The sequence below is a fragment of the Myxine glutinosa genome, chromosome 12 (genome assembly GCF_964187855.1).
Source record: "Myxine glutinosa chromosome 12, kmMyxGlut1.1, whole genome shotgun sequence".
Taxonomy (NCBI): Eukaryota; Metazoa; Chordata; class Myxini; order Myxiniformes; family Myxinidae; genus Myxine; species Myxine glutinosa.
Window position 1 is genome coordinate 107,983,775 of NC_136272.1, and position 23,845 is coordinate 108,007,619.

At 46.6% G+C, this 23,845-nt stretch overlaps 2 protein-coding genes across 2 annotated transcripts in view; one reads left to right on the plus strand and one right to left on the minus strand.

Moving 5' to 3' along the window:
* MYCBP2 (MYC binding protein 2) overlaps positions 1–23,845 on the minus strand; it is a 381,848-nt gene that overhangs the window by 349,403 nt on the left and 8,600 nt on the right. The window contains 1 exon segment of the mRNA XM_078766193.1: positions 23,652–23,730. Within this exon segment, the coding sequence (XP_078622319.1) occupies positions 23,652–23,730 (79 nt within the window).
* Positions 1–23,845, plus strand: part of LOC144888382 (uncharacterized) — a 146,851-nt gene that overhangs the window by 109,208 nt on the left and 13,798 nt on the right. The window lies entirely within an intron of this gene.

Here is a 23,845-nt window from a genome sequence, read left to right on the forward strand (position 1 = left end):
TTGTTTTCCTTGATTTGGTGTTCCCGTTCTTCAAACGGCGTATTCGTTAACCACCTGCGACCATTGTAAAAATGCTGTGCATGGAATGTATGTGGACCGTATGCTTTCATTCTTCTTTTTCACACCCCGCGTTTCACCCAATTAATTTAATTTGATAAGCTGTTGGATTGCGTTTATGTGGTGTAGAGCAGGCCTGACGAACCGAAAGGCCCCTCTTCATCCTTCATGCTCAATGCACCTCCAAATGAGATGCTACGTCAGGGCGTTGTATGTGTTCGCTCCTTAGACCCGACAGCCAGGCAGGCGGGGCGCTGCTTCGGGTCGTGCGGTCTGTCGCTGCCGGGCGTGCTCGCCAACTCGACTCGGCCTGCTCGCCCCTCGGCTCGGCGGGCTCGCCCGCTCTGGATCAACGGGCCGAGACGCGGCTTTCGGTTTCCCTCGTACGCGGTGCGCCCTAGATGTTGCTTTCGCCGTCGGCCGGGTTCGTGTGCCGTGTGCCGATCTCGGGCTCGCTCGGGTGTTGCTGCGCCCTAGATGTTGCTTTCGCCGTCGGCCGGGTTCGTGTGCCGTGTGCCGATCTCGGGCTCGCTCGGGTGTTGCTGCGCGCGACTCCGTCTGGGGAGGCCGCTCGGCTGGAGCTCGCCAACCCGCCCGACCTACTTGTTGACGTCATCGACTGTATCACGCGTTCGCTTTACAGCATCTTTGACGCGTTCGCTTCGCGGCGTCATTAGCGTAATGGCGTGCTTCCCGTGATCTCATCGGGGGTTCGTTTGCCTTACCGTGTACCTTGGTGACTGCGTACCCATTGTCCTTTACGTAACGACGTGAACAACGTAACGCGGCGCTCCCTCAGGGTCGCGCGCCAGCACCATTTAGGGTGTACACGGTGACCTCGTGACATTGAGCGTCGCGCCTGACTCCCTTGACCGCATGCTCGTCCTTGACTCTGGGCTCGTTGTTATCGAACAGAGCTCTTGCCTCGTACATTTCGAGACTGCGAGACGCCTCGTCTGATTCCAATCTCCCCTCTGCCCCAGTCTGACTGTGACTCATCCTGACCCAGACTGTGAAGGCCGTCTGTCTTCGGTATGCAGCGCGCTGCAGCCACCTCCTTAACAGTTGTTTTGTCTCGTGTTTTGTCTACCTCGATGTTCTTGCGGTTTGTGGATAGTATGTCCAAGGGATATGACCATGTTGCTAATCTGCCGCGCTTCCTTGAGGTCGCGCTGGTGGATAGTCTTCTGGGTACACCGTGACCCATGGCCCCTGCGACCCTTCCTCGACATGACCCCCCCCTGAGATCGGGCCACCTCGGGAAGTTCTTGTTGCTCGCTCCGGGAGCCGTCCGGTATTCTTGTTGACTTCGGTATGTTGACCATAGATGGTCGATCCGAGCCATTCCATGTGTTACCATGGATGCCTTTGTGTCTTTGAGCGTGACTTTGAGTCCATGGATGGTCGATCCGAGCCATTCCATGTGATGAACGGATGGACGATCCGAGCCATTCCATGTGTTGAATGGATGGATTGGTCGGACATCCGTGGATGGACAGCCCATCCGGGGAGACCTTGCGTCCGTGGATGGTCGATCCGAGCCATTCCGCGGTCCGGCTGGATCCGTGCCATGCAACGATGGCGTTAACTGGATGGATCCGGGATGGCCAATCCATCCGGGACATCTAGCATGACAATCATGACAATCAATCTTAACGATCCGGGACGACGCTGGGACAAATATGGTTTGTCCAGCCGGGGCTCTCTCGGTCTGCCGATCTTCTCCGATCCTCCGCGCGCTGTGCTGCTGGACAAGCTTGCCATATGCATCCCGGAGGACCTGCGCGTTTCGCTGGAGAGGCGCGTCGTAAATGCCGGTCGTCCAGGCAGCCTTCAGAGACCGCTCGTGTCTCGTGCGATCGCTGCCAACGGTAGATTCGCGTGCCGCTACATGAGCTTGTACAGCGTATGTACCCTTGGGAGCCAAGGCAGGTACAGACCTACTATAATGGTCTTCCTGTAGTGGCCTCCTGTTATGTAATCTTACTTACTGTTGAGGTTTACTGATTTACTGTTGAGGTTTACTGATTTACACATCTTCCGCTTCGACACCTCTTCCTGAAATGTGTTGCCCTGCGACGAATAGACATGACTTACTGAATTACACATCTTCCACACCGACACATCAGCCTGAAATGCGTTGCTTTGCGTCGTATGGACAGCCGCTCTTCGTCATGGCACACCTTATGAGCTGCGAATCGCAAAGGGTACACTTATCTACTCAGACTACCCCACTGGAAGACTACTGCTACCCACGGGCTCAACGTCTTCTCCCTGGGATGACCACTGCTTGCTCGGTCTGATATCTTCTTGACTGGGACTTCCTCCTCGACACATCTATAGCTGGGGATTGATTGCTAACCAGGCTAACAGGCTGAAACGCAGTAGCCCTGCCATCGGGATTGATGGCCCCTTGGACGTCCGACCGGCCGTGACATCTTTCAAATGTATTTCGTTCTTTGCATTCCTACGTGTTCCTCTGTATGAGTCTGCTGTTCTTCACCGCCGAGTTAAGATCTAAGCACGGGGAGAATGTGATGAAATCGTCATATGCAATCGTCATCCAAGTTACGACACGGATGTTGTTCGCCTCATGGCCGCTACGCGACCCTTTCGCGGTTCCTATATATATCAGCGCGGACGGGAGATGTACATCCATAATCGAAATGTAACTCTCTCTCGCTACTCTGGGCTTCCCTAGAAAGGTAACGACTCTGCTATAAATATCACAAGCTCGCTTATAGTTATACTACCTGTACGCACCTGTATGCAACCGTTGCTACTCATGTGATGCTGATTTAATGCCTGTTGCTTGAATGTATTCTTTTAGGAATGCCTTTGGATCTAAATGATATTAAAGCCTACCTAGAGGTCCAGTCGTGTCAGAGTTCGATTTTCACGACAAGTACAATAACATGGTGAAAGATTGGATTTTAAAAGTCTGGCTTAACAGCAGAGTTATCAACCGGTGTATTATACTAATTTAGGCAGACTTGTGACTTTTAATCATACTAAAATACACAATTTGGTGGCTGTCTGACGATTTCTTTGTCTGACGGTTTTGAATTGAGTGCTTGTTTGAATGCTTAAAGCCACTTGGCGAGCACTCTACAAAAAAAAAAAAACTTGCTAAATGGACAGCCCCCTTCACACCCCACCCCGTTATTGAGGCCTGAACGTAGATCTACGATAATCTACAGACTTGGCATTTAATATGGAATTTTTTTTTTTCTTGACTTGGGTTTACTTTCTTAACTCAGTATATCAATCTGGTGAGTTTCTTTTACACTTTGGTGATTTATTTGTTGAAAGAACCATGTCACTGATTGTCTGTCGCAACAAGAAGTCAACAACAGGATTATATTACAGGTGGCGTGGCAAAATGTACGGACAGGTGCATTTGATGATTGGCTTCACAGTCGGGTATACAAGGGTTGTTGCGTTCTGTATTAGTGGAAAACAACTGCTGCACGTCTCCAAAAGTTATTGCCGCTTCCTCTGGAGATGGTCCGTCAACTCGACAATGCTGTTTGTCATGGAGTGGCGGCTTTACGAAATTACGGCATGAAACAGCGTGCTATTGCTCGGCAGTATGGCATCACTCAAGGTCAGGTGTCAAAGATCCTGAAACGAAATGCTCAGAGGGGTGACCCTACTCCAATACCGAGGCCAGGACATCCCCACAGAACCACAAGGAGGGATTATCGCCAGCTGCACCAGTTAGTCCGCAATGGCCGTACCAAGTCAGCTAATCGGCTTAGGGTTGAGTGGCAGCAACTGACAAATGTGCCTGTATCCAGAAGGCTAGCCAACCAAAGACTGGTTCAAGCAGGCTATCGTGACAGGCGTCCCCTGAGAAAGCCACGCCTGACCAGACAACACCGCCAGCGCCGATTGCAGTGGGCCAGAGAGCACCGTCAATGGCAGCCAGAACACTGGAATCACGTGATCTTTAGTGACGAGTCTAGATTTCTGGTCTATCGTCAAGATGGCCGCGTCCAAGTGCGCAGACAAGTGCATGAAGCCTACAACAAAGATTGTATAGTGCCAAGAGTCCAAGCTGGAGGTGGTGGGCTGACCGTTTGGGCTGCTTTTCATGCAGGGGGCAAAACTGACCTGGTTGTTCTGAATGGAAACCTGAACTAGAGTCCCTGTATAAAGAGAGTTGTGTCAACTCAAATTTGCACGCCATTTTGTGTCTAAGTGTGTCGCATTAGATATACATGTACATTCGCGATATGGGGTGATATATTCTAAACCTGCTAAAAAAAATTTTACTACACATATTTAGTCTTATTATTACATACAGGTGATATTTGTTTTGTCAAAAACTCAGCTATTGCCGTGAAAAAGAGCTGTGTGGTGATATTAAAAGTGGTATGGCAATGCATATTACAAGCCAACACTGCATATAAGAGCTAACATTATAAGTAAGACAAACCAATGCTGTCGTTCTCTGAATTTTAATAACTTTTAGAAAGGAGTGTGGGCATATCCAATATTTTTTAAAGGGTGCCGAGAGCAATTCCGGTGTAGGACTTCCAGCCGACATATCGTCTAACACAATTAAAACAAATTCTGTACGTGGTATTGCCATATTTCTATAGTGTACAACTTTAGTTTTATCGACATTTATATTCAATTTCCATTGTAATGATTTAACAAGCTGCAAGTCAGCTTCTGTCTCTGACATAAGGAAAACGTCATCGGCATCTAGTAAGATTGAAACGTTCATTTATTACTACACCCTTGCCCAGAACTCTGATGGATATTGCCTGATCGATTAATATGTTTCATAGCTGGCGACTTAATTAACACTTAATTTTGGACTGCGCCAAGCCGTAATTAAACAGAGAAAAAACTTTTTAAAATACCTGCAGTGTGCACGGTTCGTCTAGTCGAACAGATATGGAAAAGCACAGATAAGACGTCGTATTCACCATAACTTGTTTAATTTCACCAGGAACACGATGAGGCCAACACAGTAAACATTCAGTACAAAACTTGGTTCATACATTCAGTACAGAACATGATTCATACATTCAGACCGTAAGAAAACTCTGCCCGTAATACAACACTGACCAGACCAACACTTCATCCCACTACGTTCACTCCTCACAAGTGAAACTCATCTTCAACCTCTTTTTGTCATCAGCTCGCCCCCTCTCAAACTGATTCACATCGAAATGTTCCTGCAATCATACAATGAGTGTTCTTGATGTATTTATTTATTGAAATTTTTATTCTAACACAACACAGTTTAATTTTAATGAGCTGTCATGTACTAGTACTTCCACAACAGAAAATCACATGGACAATCTTCCGGAAGATGGCCAGACAAATCGCTAACTCTATCGACCACATGTATATTGATATCAAACAGGGATAACAGCTTTTGAAAGTTGAGCCAGTTTTAAATGTGGGTACACAAATACACCTGTTTTACTGCATTAATCACCTAGAAATATTGTATGTTTTGGGAACGATAGCTGTCACCAGGTTAAATATATAGGGATTGTCCAATGTGCAAAATCTTCCATCACTACAATTTGGCCATAAATCCCGGGGTGGGAAATATTTGAGCAAATATGCCACAACACGCATGAGCACTGTACAAAGCAAACAATAACTCGTCAAATTTTGGACGTATGGATGGCTGCACAACCCGCAAAAAAATTGAGCAGGGCCCCCCCTAAAATTGCTTTTATGATTGCCAATTAAGGCTAAAGATTTTAAACCAAAAAAATAACTTGCCTCGGAATAAGTTTTGAATGGACGGACAGACAACTGAAAACAAAACGGACCATGGGTTTCCCACCCCTATAAAATCAAAATTAATTCCCTCTGAAAAAGTACAGTGACATTGCCCGCAGACTACCCAACCGCAGACCAGGCAATGTCACTGTACCGGGACATTTCATCAATCAATGACAATATGCGGTCCGCTAGGACTACCCGAAAAAAATTGAGCAGGGTTATTCCCACGGAAATGCATTTTTGGTCAGCTCCTTGAAGATTATAAACAAACACAAATCACTTCCCTTTAAAAGGGTTTTCAACGGACAGACAACCAAACAAAAACCGAGCAGATAGAATTGCTTTTGAACATCGATCATCAAGCGGCGTGGGCCTACCTGGCAGAGTCTCGAGGAGTCGATCGCTTTCCAGCTCTTTCGTCTGACTTTCGCTTCCCAAATTTGTCTTCTGACTTTATCACTTGGAAATCTATACATCTTATATTTCCCAGATTGGTTTGAACAACCAAAAGCAGAACAACCAGTCATTTTGTTTGGCAATAAACAACATTCCCGTACCAAGCTGACGTTCACGCACGGTGAAGTAGACACAAAATGGCGCCACGAAATCACGTGACCAGAAATCTCGGGTCAGCGCATGGCGCAACTCTCTTTATACAGGGACTCTAACCTGAACCAGTTCAAGTACAGGGCCATTCTGGAAGAAACATTGCTTCCATTTGCTCGTGCAGCCTTTCGAGGAAACTTTGTCTTCCAAGATGACAATGCACGGCCTCATCGTGCTCGCATGATCCAACGCTTTCTTGCTGACCGTGGTGTAGAGCATATGGAGTGGCCTGCCATGTCCCCGGATATGAATCCGATAGAGAACTTGTGGGCAGAATTAACGCGTCAAATCAACAACTTGGACCAGCAGCCGACCTCTGTGCGTGAATTGCAGCAGGCTATTGTCACTGCATGGCAAGCAATTCCTGTCCAAACCTTGGCAAATGTCGTGAACAGCATGCCTCAACATGTACGTGCTCTCCTGAATGCTCGTGGGGGTTACACGAAGGACTGAACTGTAATTTTACTGTCCGTAACCCCAGTCGTAATTTAACTTTTGTTTTTGTAAAAAAAAAATTTGGCTAATGTGCAAAATAAAGAGACACTTCTGGAAAACGTACAGAAGTTTAACACAGTACTGTCCATGAATTGAGTTCGATATCAGTTTACATCACTTTCAAGGATCAATTTATTTGTTTCGAAATGTCAAATGTGGTTTTTGTTTATTTTAAAGGTCACATTAACAAAATCTAGAATAATTTCAACATAATTCCAATGAGCTTTTGGTTCTAAGACATGTTGAAAAGTAAGTTCACCCCCACAAAAAAAATATTCCATATTAAATGCCAAGTCTGTATAGTGTATATATCCCAGAGAGGAATGACCCTTACTGCTGCCCCAGTAGGGAACGGGTGTTCTGGTTTAACAAATGTGCTTTAGTAGTGAACTCTTGAGGTATACTTGTGCTGAGAGAATCTTCTCTTGTTGCTCATATTTAAACGTATATTTTGCTTCAAATAAACAAGTTTACACTGTATGTCTACTGTTTTCTTTTGTCGAGTGAAAAGGAAAATAAACACTCAAAAATCGCGACAATTAATGATGCGTGAACATTAAGTGAACTACAGGGTGCATACAACATTTTATCCCGCTCAGCCTTGAGAGAAAAAAAAGAAAAAAGGACGATCTCCACTACATGGCCAAAAGTATGCAGATACCCCTTCTAATTAGTGGATTCTGCTGTTTCAGCCACACCCATTGCTGACAGGTATATATAATCAAGCACACAGCCATGCAATCCCCATAGACAAACATTGGCAGTAGAATGAGCTGTACTGTAGAGATCAGTGACTTTCAACGTGGCACCGTCATAGGATGCCACCTTTCCAACAAGTCAGTTCGTCAAATTCCTGGCCTGCTAGAGCTGTTCCAGTAACTGTAAGTGCTGTTATTGTGAAGTGGAAACGTCTAGGAGCAACAACAGCTCAGCCGCGAAGTGGTAGGCCACATCTCACAGAACGAGACCGCCGAGTGCTGAAGCGTGTAGCGTGTAAAAGACGTCTGTCCTCAGATGCAACACTCACTACCGAGTTCCAAACTGCCTCTGGAAGCAACGTCAGCACAACAACTGTTCATCGGGAGCTTCATGAAATGGGTTTCCATGGCTGAGCAGCCGCACACAAGCCGAAGTTCACCATGCACAATGCCAAGCTTCAGCTGGAGTGGTGTAAAGCTTGCCGACATTGGACTCTGGAGCAGTGGAAACGCGTTCTCTGGAGTGATGAATCACGCTTCACCATCTGGCAGTTGGACGGACGAATCTGGGTTTGGCGGATGCCAGGAGAACGCTACCTGCCCGAATGCATAGTGCCAACTGTAAAGTTTGGTGGAGGAGGAATAATGGTCTGGGGCTGTTTTTCATGGTTCGGGCCAGGCCCCTTAGTTCCAGTGAAGGGAAATCTTAACGCTACAGCATACAATAACATTCTAGACAATTGTGTGCTTTCAACTTTGTGGCAATAGTTTGCGGAAGGCCCTTTCCTCTTTCAGCATGACAATGCCCCCGTGCACAGAGTGAGGTCCATACAGAAATGGTTTGTCGAGATGTGTGTGGAAGAACCTGACTGGCCTGCACAGAGCCCTGACCTCAACCGCATCGAACACATTTGGGATGAATTGGAACGCCGACTGCGAGCCAGGCCTAATCACCCAACATCAGTGCCCAACCTCATGAATGCTTTTGTGGCAGAACAGAAGCAAATCCCTTCAAATTTGAGCAAATTTGTGAGGAACAAATTTGATTGGTCGAGAGAACGTAAAATGGCACAATAATTTGTCCAGGTTATGCTAAACAGACGGGTTTTTGAATGTACCAAAAAGGCGATTTGTGTTCCACTGTGTTCAAGTATATTTGCAATTAAATTGAAATTTTACACCACCTTATTTCGCATGTTACATTAGTTATTCGTGTTTGTTGTTTGTGTCCCCTTTATGACGTCCTAAAAAACAAAACAAAAAAACGAAGTTTCCTGTTTTAGTGAGGCGGCATAGCTAAAAAATCGTTCATTTTTGTGATAGAAGCGCCAGATTTTCTACATTTATAGCGTAATATATGTTGAATGAATCTGGATATTGGGGCATTGCAGATTGGCATTCTGATGACAGTGGCAGCCATTTTCCAAAATGGCTGCCAGCGGTTACTGGAATAGAACACTTTGGTCACCCCCAAGCTGCTGTTACCATGTTTTCAGCACCACAAATATAATTTAAAGACCAGTTAAAGTGAAAAAAAATGTATTCCAATGTAGGACAATATTAAATTAAAGAAATCTAATAACATGGTGTGATATAGTGGATTACACTGTAGCTGTATTACCAAAGGCCATTTAACAATGTTCAGTGAACATACTAACAATTACACTGTAACAGTTTGAACATACGATATCTAACAATGTTCAGTGAATGTACTGAAGCCATTAAAAGGGCATTTTGCAGATTTTCAACCAATTTTTTATAGTGTGAAAAACACCTGCAGTGTTTTCTGTGTCTCTGGGGTGCAGTTCCAAAATGTGTGGTTCTTCCGGACACCTGCGTGTCATTTGATGTTTTTGGGGGTCAGAGAATTTTAGGGTCAGCTCTCACATTCTCCTTCACAGAAGCAGAGGCCTGTGCACTGAAGAGCAGCCTTCTTACACTTGCAGCACGTTCTGCAACCACTGTTGCAGCCACAAGAGATCAGCTCGTAGCAGGATTTTGATGCTTGTGGTAATGTCGTCCAGTGGGGCTCATACAATCCTTCTGTCTTCACCCATCCCCAGTCAGTTGGTGATGGCAGCACAGGGTCTGGTAGCAGTGTCTTTCCCCAGATGTGACCACCCTGGTAAACTGCTCTCTTGACGTGCTCCACCAGAGCAGCTCGGGTAGGTGGTATTTTCTGCACTGAGTTTTTCCGTAGAAAGAGCTTCCTTCTTGCATCGTCCACCTTGGTGCAGGTGCAGGTGCTTGTTCTGTCAAAGAGAAGTATGACAAACCTCTCAATAATGTTCATTGCATCATCTGGGATCTCGTTTGGTCCACTTGCCAGCATCAATAGTGCATCTGTCAATTCTGGAAGCGACTTCCATGTAGACCATGCTGCCTTCTTTCCATGTCCAGCAAAGTTGGATACGGTGTCACAGCCTGTCAAAGCATGAAACATTGGAAGGGCACATGACATCTCTGGTCTGAGACAGGCAGCCATTTGGTGGGCTGCCAGGTAGCGAAAGCTCTTGCCTGTTCCAAATGCTAGCCAGAGTTCACATCCAGATGGTAGTAGACTTATGGCAAACACAGCCAAGACCACAACATCAGTGTCAACAGTCCGAATCAGCACCTGTTGGTGGCCATGCTGTGCAGCATGTGATACGTGCAGTAGCATACGACTATCAGCCTCTTCATGGCTGCATGGGGCCAGGGTGTGGAGATCTTGAAGTAGCTGTGTGCTGAGCACACCCTGCCCATCAGTGAGGACAACTTCCTTGTCTTCTTTACAGAACACCTGAAGGAGGACCCTGGACAAGAAACTGAATAGTTCAGTTTTGTTGCTGTCAACCCGCAGAAAGTTCTGCCAGTTTCCTGGTATGGCAGCCTTCCCAACCACACGTCTCCTTACACCCTTTCCACGCTTGGCTCTTGCTGTGCCTTTCAGGGAGTCATCCTTGTAAGTATCCCAAACGAGGTCCATGCGTGACACACTGCGCAGATGAGAAGAGATGTATGGGATGAATATCTGCTGGGCATATTCATTAAATGTCTTGGCACCTGCTGGCCTCATCATCTGAATGATGGCAGCTCCATCAAGAACTACACAAGTAGCATCAGGGGCTTTAGTCTGAGCTGGAGACAGGTCCTCCAGGCATGTCAGAAGGTCACTCTTGGCCCCAAGTCGTAATCTTCCTCCATCGGAGAGCGCTGGTGGCCATGCTTGGTTCTCATGCTGAAAGAAGTCTTCCAGGTTTCCATCTCTTGTTTGACAGCTAATATAGAGTCGTGAGAACAGCTCGACATCACTTTTCATTGAGGTCAGCTGCTGCTTCTGCTTACTTGCCATCTTTTTTGTTGAGCCAACAAACAGTGTCAACCGGTTGCGGTGGATTGGGTCATCAATGGGCTGTTCTCTCCACAAGACATGCTTTTGTGAATGCTTGAAACTGCTGTTGACCAATCTTCTGTGCCTTTTTAACAGTATCCACTGCCGATGGTTCAGCAATGTCTTTGCTGTCAAGGACAAGCAGGTCTTTGCTCTCCTCTTCAAATGGATTGCCCAGTTCTTCCAATACATTGATGAGGGAGCAGACGTCTTTCTTAAATGCTTTCTGCACACTTGCTGTCTTGTCATGGTGGAGTACCTCATCTCCTCTTCCCATGAGCTGGTGTGCATCTTCAAAGTCCTCAATCACTGCGGCAACCTCAGGGCCAGCTACCATCCACCGCCGAAGGGCACTAGGGTTGTCTGCAAGACCTACTGCCCCTCCATCACTCTTGATGCAAGCATTATTTTGCTCATGTGCTTGGTCGATAGGGCTTGCTGAGAAGACCCTGTTGCTCTTCTGAATGGTGAAATTCCCAGTATTGAATTCTCTGGCAACATCTGGGTGTCTTGTTGGTAGTTCAGACATGTCATGGAGATGAACTGGGATCCAGCGGGCATAGTTAGTGTGGTCCAGAGCAAAGAACCAGGGGACGAGTTCTGTCAGAGCATCGAGGTACATGCTGAAATTGTCAGAAAGAACATTTTGTTTTTTTAATCCTAATATAATAAGCACTAGAACAAGTAGTTCTTTCTATATTTTACTAGTATGATATTAATACTCTAACTACTACTACTACTACTACTACTACTACTACTCCAAAAGTAGTTAACTTTAAAGCATGATTTAGCTAGCTAGCCTAGCTTGGCTTACTTTAGCTAGCTAGAAAGCTAAAATCGCTCAACTTAACCTAGCTTGGCCTACTTTAGCTAGCTAGAAAACTAATTTAGCTAACTACAGTAAAACTCGCATAAGATGCCATCGTCTAACCCGTCAATTCGCTGAAGTCGTCATGGAAGTCAAAGTCCCGATTTTCTCGAATGGAAAATCAATTTGAATGACCGTGTCAAAGTCGTCATATACAAGTCGTAAATATCCACAAGTCGGCGCCCTCAGACCGGTCCCATCTAATACAATAATAATAATAATTCATTTATTTTGTATAGCGCTTTTCAAGAAGCCCAAAGGCGCTTTGACAGAGTGCAAAACATAATGCATAACAATACATGAAAACAACAATTGCAAAAAGACAAGAATCAATAGGGAAATATTTAAAGCAAAAGGAGGGAGAAGGAGAAGTGATAGTCAGGGGTTAAATGCTGTGGGTTAAATGTTGAATGCAGTGTTGAACAGGTGGGTCCTTAGTGATGTTTTGAATGTGGTGAGTGAGGAGGAGGAGTCTCTGATGGTGTGAGGTAGTGAGTTCCAGAGGGTGGGAGCAGCGATGGAGAAGGCCCTGTCCCCCCAGGATCCGAATTTGGTCCGGATGGGGGGGGGGGGGGTCAGGAGGTTGGTACCAGCAGAGCGGAGGTTGCGGGTGGGAGTGTGTCTGGAGAGGAGGTCAGCCAGGTAGGATGGGGCCAGGTTATGGAGGGCTTTGTATGTCAAGAGGAGGATTTTGAACTGGATTCTCTGGGGGATGGGGAGCCAGTGAAGCTTGTAAAGGACGGGGGTGATGTGGTCACGGGTCCGGGAATGGGTGAGTAGACGGGCAGCAGAGTTCTGAATGTATTGGAGTTTATTGGTGATTTTTGAGGGTGAACCATAGAGGAGGCTATTGCAGTAGTCCAGACGGGAGGTGATGAAGGCGTGGATGAGGGTTTCTGCAGCCGTGGAGGAGAGGGATGAGCGGAGACGGGCAATGTTTTTCAGGTGAAAGAAGGCTAACTTTGTGATCTGTTTAGTGTATTTGTCGAAGGAGAGGGTTTGGTCAAAGATGACGCCAAGATTCCGGATGTGAGGGGAGGTGGATACTGGGATACCGTCGATGTTGAGGGCAAAGTTATGGGTGGATTTTGTGAGCGTTTTTGGGCCAATGATGATTATTTCAGATTTATCACAGTTAAGCTTGAGGAAGTTGATTTGAAGCCAGGATTTTATTTCAGTGATGCAGTTTGTCAGGACAGAGTGGGTGTCGGTGGAGACGGACTTGGTGGAGATGAAAAGCTGGATGTCATCGGCGAAGCAGTGGAATTGGAGACCATGACGGCGGATTAAGTGACCGAGGGGGGACAGGTAAATGATGAAGAGGAGGGGGCCAAGAACTGAACCTTGGGGGACACCTTGGGGGAGGGGAGCAGTAGGGGATTTGCAGTTATTGATGGAGATGAACTGGCGTCTGTCAGAGAGGTATGATTTAATCCAAGAGAGGGCAGTGCCGGTAACGTTAAAGGTGGATTCAAGTCGGGTGAGGAGGATGGTGTGATCGATGGTGTCAAAGGCAGCGCTGAGGTCGAGGACGACAAGAATGTTGAGGTTGCCAGCGTCAGAGGAGAGAAGGTCGTTGGTGATTTTGAGGAGAGCAGTTTCAGTACTGTGGTTGGAGCGGAATCCGGATTGGAATGTTTCATACAGGTTATTGGCAGAGAGGTGATGTTTGAGTTGAGTGGCTACAGCGCGTTCCAAAACTTTTGACAGAAAGGGTAGGTTGGAGATGGGTCTGAAGTTGTTTAGGGTGTCAGGGTTTAGACCAGGTTTTTTTAGAATGGGGGTAACAGCAGCAATTTTGAGGGAAGGTGGGACGATGCCTGTAGACAGGGAGGAGTTTATTGTTGCAATGATAAGTGGAGAGAGAGCAGGGAGGGAGGCCTTGACAAAGCTGGAGGGGATGGGGTCAAGAGTGCAGGTGGCAGTTTTCATTCCTATGAGGAGTTCAGAGAGGTCAGTAGGGGAGATTGGGGAGAACCGAGACAGGGGATGGCAGGACAAGGGGGGGCAGGTGGTTGGAGAGGGAGCAGGTGTGGCGGTGGTCAAGCTGTTGTCGATGTTGTCAATTTTGCGTTGGAAGAAAGAGAGGAAGGAGATGCAGTTGTCTACTGTGAATGACTGGGTGGTGGTGTTCAGGGGGCGGAGGAGTTTGTTTATTGTCGAGAAGAGTGCTTTTGGGTTTCCGGAGCCAGAGTGGATAATTTGAGAGTAGTAGGCGGAGCGGGCGCGGGAGAGGGCATCTTTGTAGTGTTGTAGATGGTCCTTGTAGGCTTGGGAGTGAATTGTGAAACCTGTTTTATTGCGGAGTCTTTCAAGTTGGCGAGCACGAGTTTTCATCAGGCGGAGTTCAGGGGTAAACCAGGGAGCAGAATGGGTGAAAGAAACTGTTTTGGTTTTTACAGGCACAAGCTGGTCAAGGCAGGAGTAGGAGAATGAGGTAGGTGAAAGAGCGTTTAGCTTACGGAAGTTGATAGTGCGATAATGTCTTGGTGCTGGGGTGGGGATGTTGATGGTCATAGTGATAGCTAAGTGGTCAGAGAGGGTGAGGTCGGAGCCAGAGAGATGGTGCAAAATTAATCCAGTGGAGCAGACAAGGTCCAGAATGTGACCACGGTTATGGGTAGGAAAGTTGACATGTTGAGTGAGGTTAAAGCAGGTGAGTAAATCAGTGAAGTCAGTGGTTATTGGGAGTCAGTGGAGTCCATGTGGATATTGAAATCACCAAGGAGGAGGATTGAGGGGGAGAGGGAACATAGCTGGGTCAGAAAGTAGGAGAAGTCAGACAGGAATGATGGGTGTGGTTTGGGAGGGCGGTAGATGACAGCCATGACTGACTGCGTGCGACCAGAGAGTTTAAAAGCCAGGTGTTCAAATGATGAGGATGAGGCGATGGGGATGAGGCTGGTCCTGATGTCTCGACGGTGGATAACGGCAATTCCACCACCTCGGCCCTCCGAGCGTGGTTTATTGACGTAGGAATATCCATTGGGTGTGGTGAGGTTGAGTGTGTAGTAGTCCAGAGGTTGTTGCCAGGTTTCGGTGAGACAGAGAAAGTCCAGTTTGTTATCCAGGATGTATTCGTTCAGGATGAGGCATTTGTTGTTGAGGGACCGGGTGTTGAACAGGGTGAGCTTGATGTTGTTTTGAACAGCAGGGATGAATTCAGGTGATTTAGCCAGGGTTCGTAGGCAGGAGATGCGATTGTGTGCGTTGCTGTGACCAGGTGCGCTGGGACGAAGAGTGAGAGTGCGCTGAGCCGACCAGAGGACGGGGATGGAGTGACCTGATTGCAAATATACAAACTTACGACCGGAGCCACGGTGAATGTACCTGGGTCGTCGGAGGAGTCCATTTCATTTGATGGCAGAGATGCATGATGGGGTGGAGCGGGTATTGAGCAGAAGGAGCCTTGCGGCGGAGTACCGCAGAGCCATGCCAGGCAGGAGCGGAGAGACGAGATGGGGCCAAGGTTGAGGAGGTGAAACAATGGTCCCCAACCCACGGGAGCGGGCCCGAGGAAACGAAGGAGCCAGGTAGGTGAAGCCAGAAGCAGAGCCGGGACCAAGCAGAGGGCAGGCAGGAGCAAAGAGACGATCACGAGGCCGAGGTTGATCACGGCAAAGCGGCAAATGCAGCGGCAATCGACCGCCGCCGCTACAAATCAAGATCATGGCGGGAAACCGCCACCAAACCGCTGCGATGGTCACAACCCACGAGAGTGTGCCCGAAGAAACAGCGAGCAGGCGAGGGAGCCGGGCAGGCGAAGCAGGGAGCAGAGCCGGGGCTATGCAGAGGGCAGACTCAATGGCCAAAAAATCCGCACGACCACCAAAAAAAGCAAGCAACTGACAGTGGCCCGGTCGAAGAAGCGGCGAGCATGTGACGCCTGCATCCTCTTCATACCGGACCGGAAGCTAGGGACCGGAATTGAGTAAAACAGCAGTAAAATCCTAGTCGTAAGTCGTCATAAGAAATTCCATGGCGCAGTGTATGCAGCCCACTGTACAGAGTGATGAGTCATTGTTTCGTCGAAACACAACACGCAGGCTAGTCTCGCTCAATCCAGTTCAAATTATAGCTAGCGTATGCAACTAGTAGATATGAAGCCTGACGATATACAAGCTTGACCTTCAAGTCGTCAAAATGACGGCTTTGTAAGTCGTCGAAATGACGATATACACATAAGTTGGTCATTTTGACGACTTACACAGAAGTCGCCAAAATGACGACTAAAGCGTATATCGTCATTTTCGTAAGTCGGCACTAAAATGCTGGTCCCAAAAGTGCCGACTTATGCGAGTTTTACTGTAGTAAGCTAAAATTGCTCAACCTAGCCTAGCTTGGCCTAATACTATAGCTAGTCAGAAAGCTAATTTAGCTAGCTAGAAAGCTAAGATCGCTCACCTGATTCACTTCTTTATACACCGGGCCAGATGTATAACACTTTACCTATATGGTGTTCAACATGTGTAACGATTATATAATATAATAGTTATTGCAGTTCAAATAAAATGTTTAACATGCCTTCATGGACAGTCGACTGCACTGGTTGTGGCATGACGCATGTGCTGGCTGGCCTGCTAGCGGTGGGTGGGGGTGGCTGTGGAGGGTAGCTTCGCAGAAAATGTGTGTGAGTGACTGTGTGTGTGTCTAATTGTATTTTTCTTAATTTAATGTGTATTTAAATGTTTTTTTTATTTTGTTTTAATCGTTTATGAATAAAATGGCTGCTATGGCCACCAGGGGGCGAGTTTCTGATGCCCCAATATCCATATTTGTTCTAAATATATTTGTCAACACATCTGCCGAATTTGGTGCTTCTATCACAAAAATGAACGATTGTGGATATATATTGAGCTATGCCGCCCCACTATTTGGAATTATTTTTTAATTTTGTTTGACTACCAGACAGAGCATAAAAAGTATGTATGTATATGTATATGTATATATATATACATATTGTTACGGTTTTTAGAACCGGCACTTGTAAATAATAATCCATTGCAAATAATTCCCTGTAAATATTCCCATCTTCTAAAGGTCAACGGTCGCACCCTAATTAGTCCATATACAACACGTAGGGCACCATAGGAACTCTAGTTATTTCATTAGTATGTGTTTTAGGTAAGGCTCTGTTTCCAATAGCTTGAATCTGCGTTGCATTAATTAAATAAGATAGGTCCTTCAATCCCATTCATTTTGCGGCTTGGCTCTCTCAAAATTGTGATACGTGCCTCTGCTCGCCCAGCAGCGTTCGCGGCCTGGCTCAAAACGCCATGACGCACGCGGTCAAGCTGGAGAAGAAGGGCGGAGCACCGGGACGAGGCGTGGCCCCCCTGTCAACTCGCCATCAAAGGTGGAGCCAGCGAGCCCTCGCCAACCAACCAGGGCTGAGGTGAGCTCGCTAGTGGGCGTAGCCCTATGAAGCGCGGTCTTAATTTGGACCAGCGTTATATAACCGCGAGTGCAGAGCCCTTTGACGGACTACTTGTTGGACTGCTTGTTGGACTGCTTCTCGCCATGGACTTCTGGCTGGAGCTGCGCGTAAAACTTCCCCGGGGACTTCTGTTGAACTTCGGCACTTCATGCATGTTGAAAGAGAGAGAGAGAGAAAGCCGAATACCTTCCCCGATATATGAACCCCGACAAATAAGGTCCGCTCGCATTCCAACAAGACACGAACAGCGCTGCCTGCCGGGTTTCGCCGCGGAACCGGAACGTGGATCGGAGCCGGGGCCCACGCTGTCCATCTGCTTGGACCTTCCTTCCCTGCCATCATTTCCCTACGTGTAAATCTGTTTGTGTCGTCCTGGGGCGTGATAATTAAGACTGTTTAAGACTGCACTGTGTTCTGCTTCTTCTTCTTCCGTTGTACATTCTTCCTTTCATTTCCTCTTTAATTATTGTTGTTAATAAATTCCTGTGTTCTTCTTTTACACTTTGGTTTCTTCTTTCATTCGATCGTCTTTGTCTTTTCTGTCCATTGGGTACCCGCGGCACGATTTGGCCAACCGCTCAGGATCGGGTTAGTCCTTTTGTTAATGGCTCGGGCTTCGGACTGCTAACCGCTCGGCAAATTCCATCTTGTCCGTGGTCCGAGCGGGAATTATCTCCCTGCTTTGCGGAGAGATTGGCACTCAGGTATTTGGGACCTCCATTGACCAATCACCCTGGCCAATCTCGACCGCAGAGGACCGTTATAGTTTCCAGGACCGGCGGACGGCCAGCTTAAAAGACAAGGGGATTCACCCCCCCCCCCCCCCCCTTTGGTAACACCTGTGACGTATGGTCAAAACGAGCTTTAAACTCCGAGGCGTACAAGCCAAACCTGGCAGGATAATGTCTTTGGCGCGTGCAGGGGAGGACCCGAGGCCTTACCTGAACGGACGAGAAACGCACAGGGTTTTATTCCTCGACCCACAAACAAATAAACAAACAAGACAGGCACGACAAAGAAATACAATCAATACAGGGCTTATTTAAATAATACAAAGTAACAGGGAAGGTGAGGTAAACTAAAAGTTCTGCATGAGGGTCCCTCCACAAGGACTAAAAGACACGAACAAAGGAAAGATAAACGAAAAGAAATGTTCAGTCTCGTGCAGCCACTTAGCTCCGGTCTCAACGAGGGTTTGGTGTGGTTCACAGATCACGCGTCCCTGCGCGGGAAAACACGCATTGGCACGAAGTCGCATCCACAACCAGCCACCGGTGCGAGGCAAACAGGTAAGAGCTCCTACCTCGATCCTTCTCGTTCGGCTGCACAGAGCTCCGACCATTTCTTAGGCGCACACCACACAAAGCGCAGCACGATCGCGTCCTCCTTCGTTGGCAACCAGGCAAGAAGAGACAAAGCGGGCAAGCGAGACCAGGCACGAAAAGAGCGAGAATGCCCACAACTGTCCACCAAGAAGCCAGAGCAGAAGAAGAGAGGAAAATGGTGGCCCCTCCACTTTTTCCTCTCCAACGTCCCGATGACACAATTCTTCTACCAATGGTGCAGCGCCGTCGCATCACCCACATCGTTACTCAACCAATACTCATTCGGGGCGTGACCTCACGGCCATTCTTGACCGCCCACCGAGAATGTTCGGGGGAGGGGCTCCCTGGCCGATCGGCCAATGTTCGGGTTTTGCTAGCCCTGCCAGTGTTGTGTGTGAATGGAGCATTCATGGCATGACTTATTGATGAATATAAAAACGAAGGGCAAAATTACAAAAGGCCTTTACACACAGGGGAGTTATTAACCATAAGCCCTAGCTGAATAACACAACTCCACTCCTCTGTGTAGAACCGCTGTTAGAGGCCATTTATCCCCACAGAGAGGGGGTTGGCCTTTTTTGGGCACCGTGGTCCCCTTTTTGAAGTAATGTTTTATGGCCGGATGCCCTTCCTCCCACCAACCCTGTTAGACGCCTTGTGCGACACGCAGAGAATTACCAGTGAACTAGTACTCAATTTGCCGACCTCGGAAGTATGACAGGCTGAGTCAACCCCCCTGGCGTGAATTCAGCGATCAACCGGCATTCAAACCCAAGATCCTAGGATCCCAAGCCGGCACCCTAAAACTCCACTCCTGTGTGGAGACACAAACGCTCTTACCTGCACAGTCGGCCTAACTTGATTTACATCAAGGTGGGTTCTTCTTCTTCTTCTTCACGACACACGGGGCATGCCAATCTACACATTCTGAACTTCATTAAGGTATTTCATCCATACCCCAAAATGTGGATGGACAAAAGGACCACCGAAGCACTCGGAAACACGGTGGTGGGATGGTGAGGTTGGAAAGAGGATTGACGAGAAGAGGAAGAAGTTCAAGGAGTGGCAGAAGGCGAAGGGTACGGGAGCAGAAAAAGCAGAGCATGAAAGTTATAAGGCAGCCAAGAAGGCCGCAAAGAAAGAGGTAGCAAAGGCGCAGGAGGCAAGTAGGAAAATGTTCGGAGAACGCTTGGATTCGGAAGAGGGTCAGAGATCGGTATTCAGGATTGCAAAGCAGATAGCGAAAGAGAGGTGTGATGTGATGGGGGTGAGTTGCTTGAAGGATGAAGTGGGACAAACCGTTGTGGACCCAGATGGAATTAAAGGAAGATGGAAAATATATATGGAAATGCTGTTGAATACAGAGAATGAATGGGATGCCAACATAGAGAGTAACCCAGTTTTAGGACCGGCAGAGAAAATAACTGAGAAGGAAGTTGAGGAAGCGATAAAAGCAATGAAGAGTAGAAAAGCGGGAGGGCCGACGGGAGTTGTGGGAGATATGTTGAAGGCAGCAGGAAGTTTGGGTTTGAAGAGAATGACAGAGATCTGTAATCTGGTGGTGAAAGAAGGCTGCATTCCAGTGGATTGGGAATTGAGTACCCTCGTCCCTCTATACAAGGGGAAAGGTGACCCTCTGGAGTGTGGTTTGTACCGAGTGATAAAGTTATTAGAGCATGGAATGAAGGTATTGGAAAGGGTGTTGGAGAGGAGGATAAGGAAGAAAGTGAAGATTGACGAAATGCAGTTTGGATTTATGCCAGGAAGAGGAACGACAGACGCACTCTTTATTGTGAGGCAGTTGCAGGAGAAGTACATGGAGAAGAGGAAGAAGATGTTTCTTGGGTTTGTTGATCTGGAGAAGGCATTCGATGGGGTTCCACGTGAAATATTGACATGGGCATTGAGGAAGTTAGGAGTGGAGGAATGGTCGATCAGAGTAGTGATGGCAATGTACAAAAGAGCGCACACCGCTGTAAGGACGAAGGACGGAAACAGTGGTGAGTTTGAGGTGAAGGTGGGAGTGCATCAGGGGTCGGTACTAAGTCCACTACTATTTGTAGCTGTGATTGAGGTGCTGGCTCAGAACGTAAAGGAGGGTTTACCGTGGGAGTTGTTGTATACAGATGATCTGTGGTTGATTGCGGAAAGTATGGATGGACTGAAGGAAAAGATGAACAAGTGGAAAGAATGTATGGGGACAAAAGGTCTGAAGGTGAATATCAGAAAGACGAAGGTGATGGCAAGTGGTAAAGCATGTGGTGAGGCAGAAAGAACTGGGAAGTGGCCATGTGCTGTGTGCAGGAAGGGTGTCGAAGTGAACTCCATTCAATGTACAATGTGCACTGAGTGGGTTCATCAAAAATGTAGTGGTCTGAGACGGTCATTAACCAGTGTGGCAGCTACATTCAAATGTAAGGTGTGCACAGAGGGAGCTGCAGATGGAGGAAATGTTGAGTTGGGTCTTGGAGACGGCGTGAAGCTGGAAGGTGTGAAAACATTTTGCTACCTCGGAGACATGCTGAATGGAGAAGGTGGATCAGACTCGGCAACGGTTGCTCGAGTGAGATGTGCATGGAAGAAGTTTCGGGAACTGAGTGGCGTGCTGATGAGGAGGGGAGTGTCGCTGAAGCTGAAGGGAAAGGTGTATGCTGCATGTGTGAGAAGTGTTATGATTTATGGGAGCGAGACATGGGTAATGAACATAGAGCAGCAACGAAGGCTGGAAAGGGTGAAAATGCGAATGGTTCGGTGGATGTGCGGAGTATCGTTGAGAGAGAGGAAGACAAATGATTAATTGCGAAAGATAATGGGAATAGAGCCTGTGATTGATGCTGTGAAGAGGAACAGGTCGAGATGGTTTGGTCATGTGTTGAGGAAGGATGAAAGTGACTGGTTGAGAAGAGTGATGGAAATGAATGTAGAAGGAAGTAGAGGACGGGGAAGACCGAGAAAGACTTGGCTAAAGATGGTGGAAGAAGAAATGCGGGCAAGGGGGTTAAGAAGGAGAGATGCAGAAAATAGGGCAAAATGGAGGAGATTGTCATGGGGACCGCAAGGCTAACCCCCGCTCTAGCAGGGAAAATGGCCTTAAAATGCATGTTGTTGTTGTTGTTGTATCCATACCCCCAAAAACATAACAATATATACATATATATATATAAAATATATTCTCAGGAAGGACAGCCAAATATTCAAGCAGCTTCACCGCTTAACAATTCTCACTCCTCTCTGTGAATGTGCGATTGGGATGAGATTCCAAACAACTTGCAAAATGCAAAGCCAAAGTATTACTGAACTGTAGGTTCGTTTTCTGATTCGCGTTTCGATTTGTGTTGAAAATATAATATTCAATTGTAATGTAGTACTTCCTCAATCATAAACTGGCATCTGTAGACAGAGACAGTATGTCATCGGCCTAAGAAAGGTCATGACAGATCATGACTCAAAAGAGCTGAAAAGACTGCACATCTGCAGTCCGCACGTTCATTGCAGCAGTAAACTCGAAGGTTAGCCACATGGTCTTTATCTAGAGTGTGCGGAACTGTGAAGGACTCAGAATTGGTGGACAAGGATGCAGCTGCTACCTGTCTGTCATTGGTGAGAGAGACTTTCAAGCAAATAATGGGGGTGGTCACCTGCAAAGCAAGTTAAATGAAAGGGTTCTCCAAAGAGACTGAGACGTCATTGATGTGAACCACAAATATGCCAAGTTAAAGGACACCACCTTGATGGAAACCAGCCTTGAAGGAAAGGGCTGGAAGATAGCTTTGATGGTGTCCGATGCATTGTTTGCGAACGTGAATATAATCCAACAGCCAATGAAGGAGAGGACCCCAGATGCACTTGGCAGAAAGTAACGATTGGGGCTGGGCACCAGATGGTGTCATCAAATGCTTGGGATTTGTCCATTGAGACTGCTCTGACCGCTTGCTTAAGGTTGAGTGTCCATACATTCCTGAGTTACAGAAATTAAATGGATGACAACCCACACCCCAACCTTAATTTGTTTGCATTCTTAATAAAAGTAATTTTCATTCTACAAGGATGGAATTACCTCACATTTAACGGTTCAGTTCCATTGGGGAACAGCCCCACAAAATCAATCCCCAATCAGAAATTTATTGTATTTCCTAGCTCTTTGCCATATCTGTTCTAGAATGACTACAGGATAAAGCACCTGCAACGTTATATTTCACCGCTGTACGTAAGAAGATCTTCATCACGATCCGTTTCGCCGAAACAGCTAAAACTGTCCCGTTGGCCAAAAGCGAGTCATCCTGCCTCATCCATTAGGCCAGACCTCAAGGAATTAATGGCCTGCTCAAGGCACCCAAAGTTATGGATTCATTCTGCCAATGCACTCATCAATTGGAGTTTGAAAGTCATGTGTGCAATGCTTTAAAAATAAAAACAAAAACAGACAAGATCAAATAACCAAGACTTTTTTTGCAATGGCAGTGGAAATGTTTCAATAAAAAATAAAAACAGACAAGAAACAGACAATAAAATAAAAGAAAAACAATAAAATAAAACAATATAAATAATAAAATAAAATAAAATAAATAAAACACGATAAAAATAAAAACAGACAAGATCAAATAACCAAGACTTTTTTTGCAATGGCAGTGGAAATGTTTCAGATATTGAATGTGTAGCCTTGATGGTTGCAGGTGATTGATCGTGATGTCACTAACATGCCTTATCAATGTTTTTTCCAAAACTTCCAGTTCAATATTGATCAATAACTCGCTCATACCAATGAAAATGAATCTTTGACCCAAATTGTGCAACAGAAACAAACCAGGAAGCAAGTACTCGCGACATAACAAGAGGGCTGGCCTATGCCCCCGACACGACTAGAAAATATGCATTTTAATTGTTTTATTTTTTAACCAGAAAGCCCTATTTTTACAGGCTCCATTACAAAATAGGTCACACCATCAGCATGAGGAAATGTGTTCACATTTGAACTCCACCACCAAACCAATTCCAATCCAAACGTAAATAAAAGGTGTGAACGTGTCCGACTCACCTTAACCTTTTGTTTTGATTTCCCCTTGGGCTTCTGCTTCTTCTTCAGTCGTTTCTTGTTTAGAACATACTTTCGGCCTCTGCAAAAAAAACATTAACACCAAAGTAAAAGGCTGACATTTACCAGTATAAAAGATGAAATTATTTTGTTCAAGGTCCATAGACACAGAAAAAAAATTTTGGATGTGATTATTT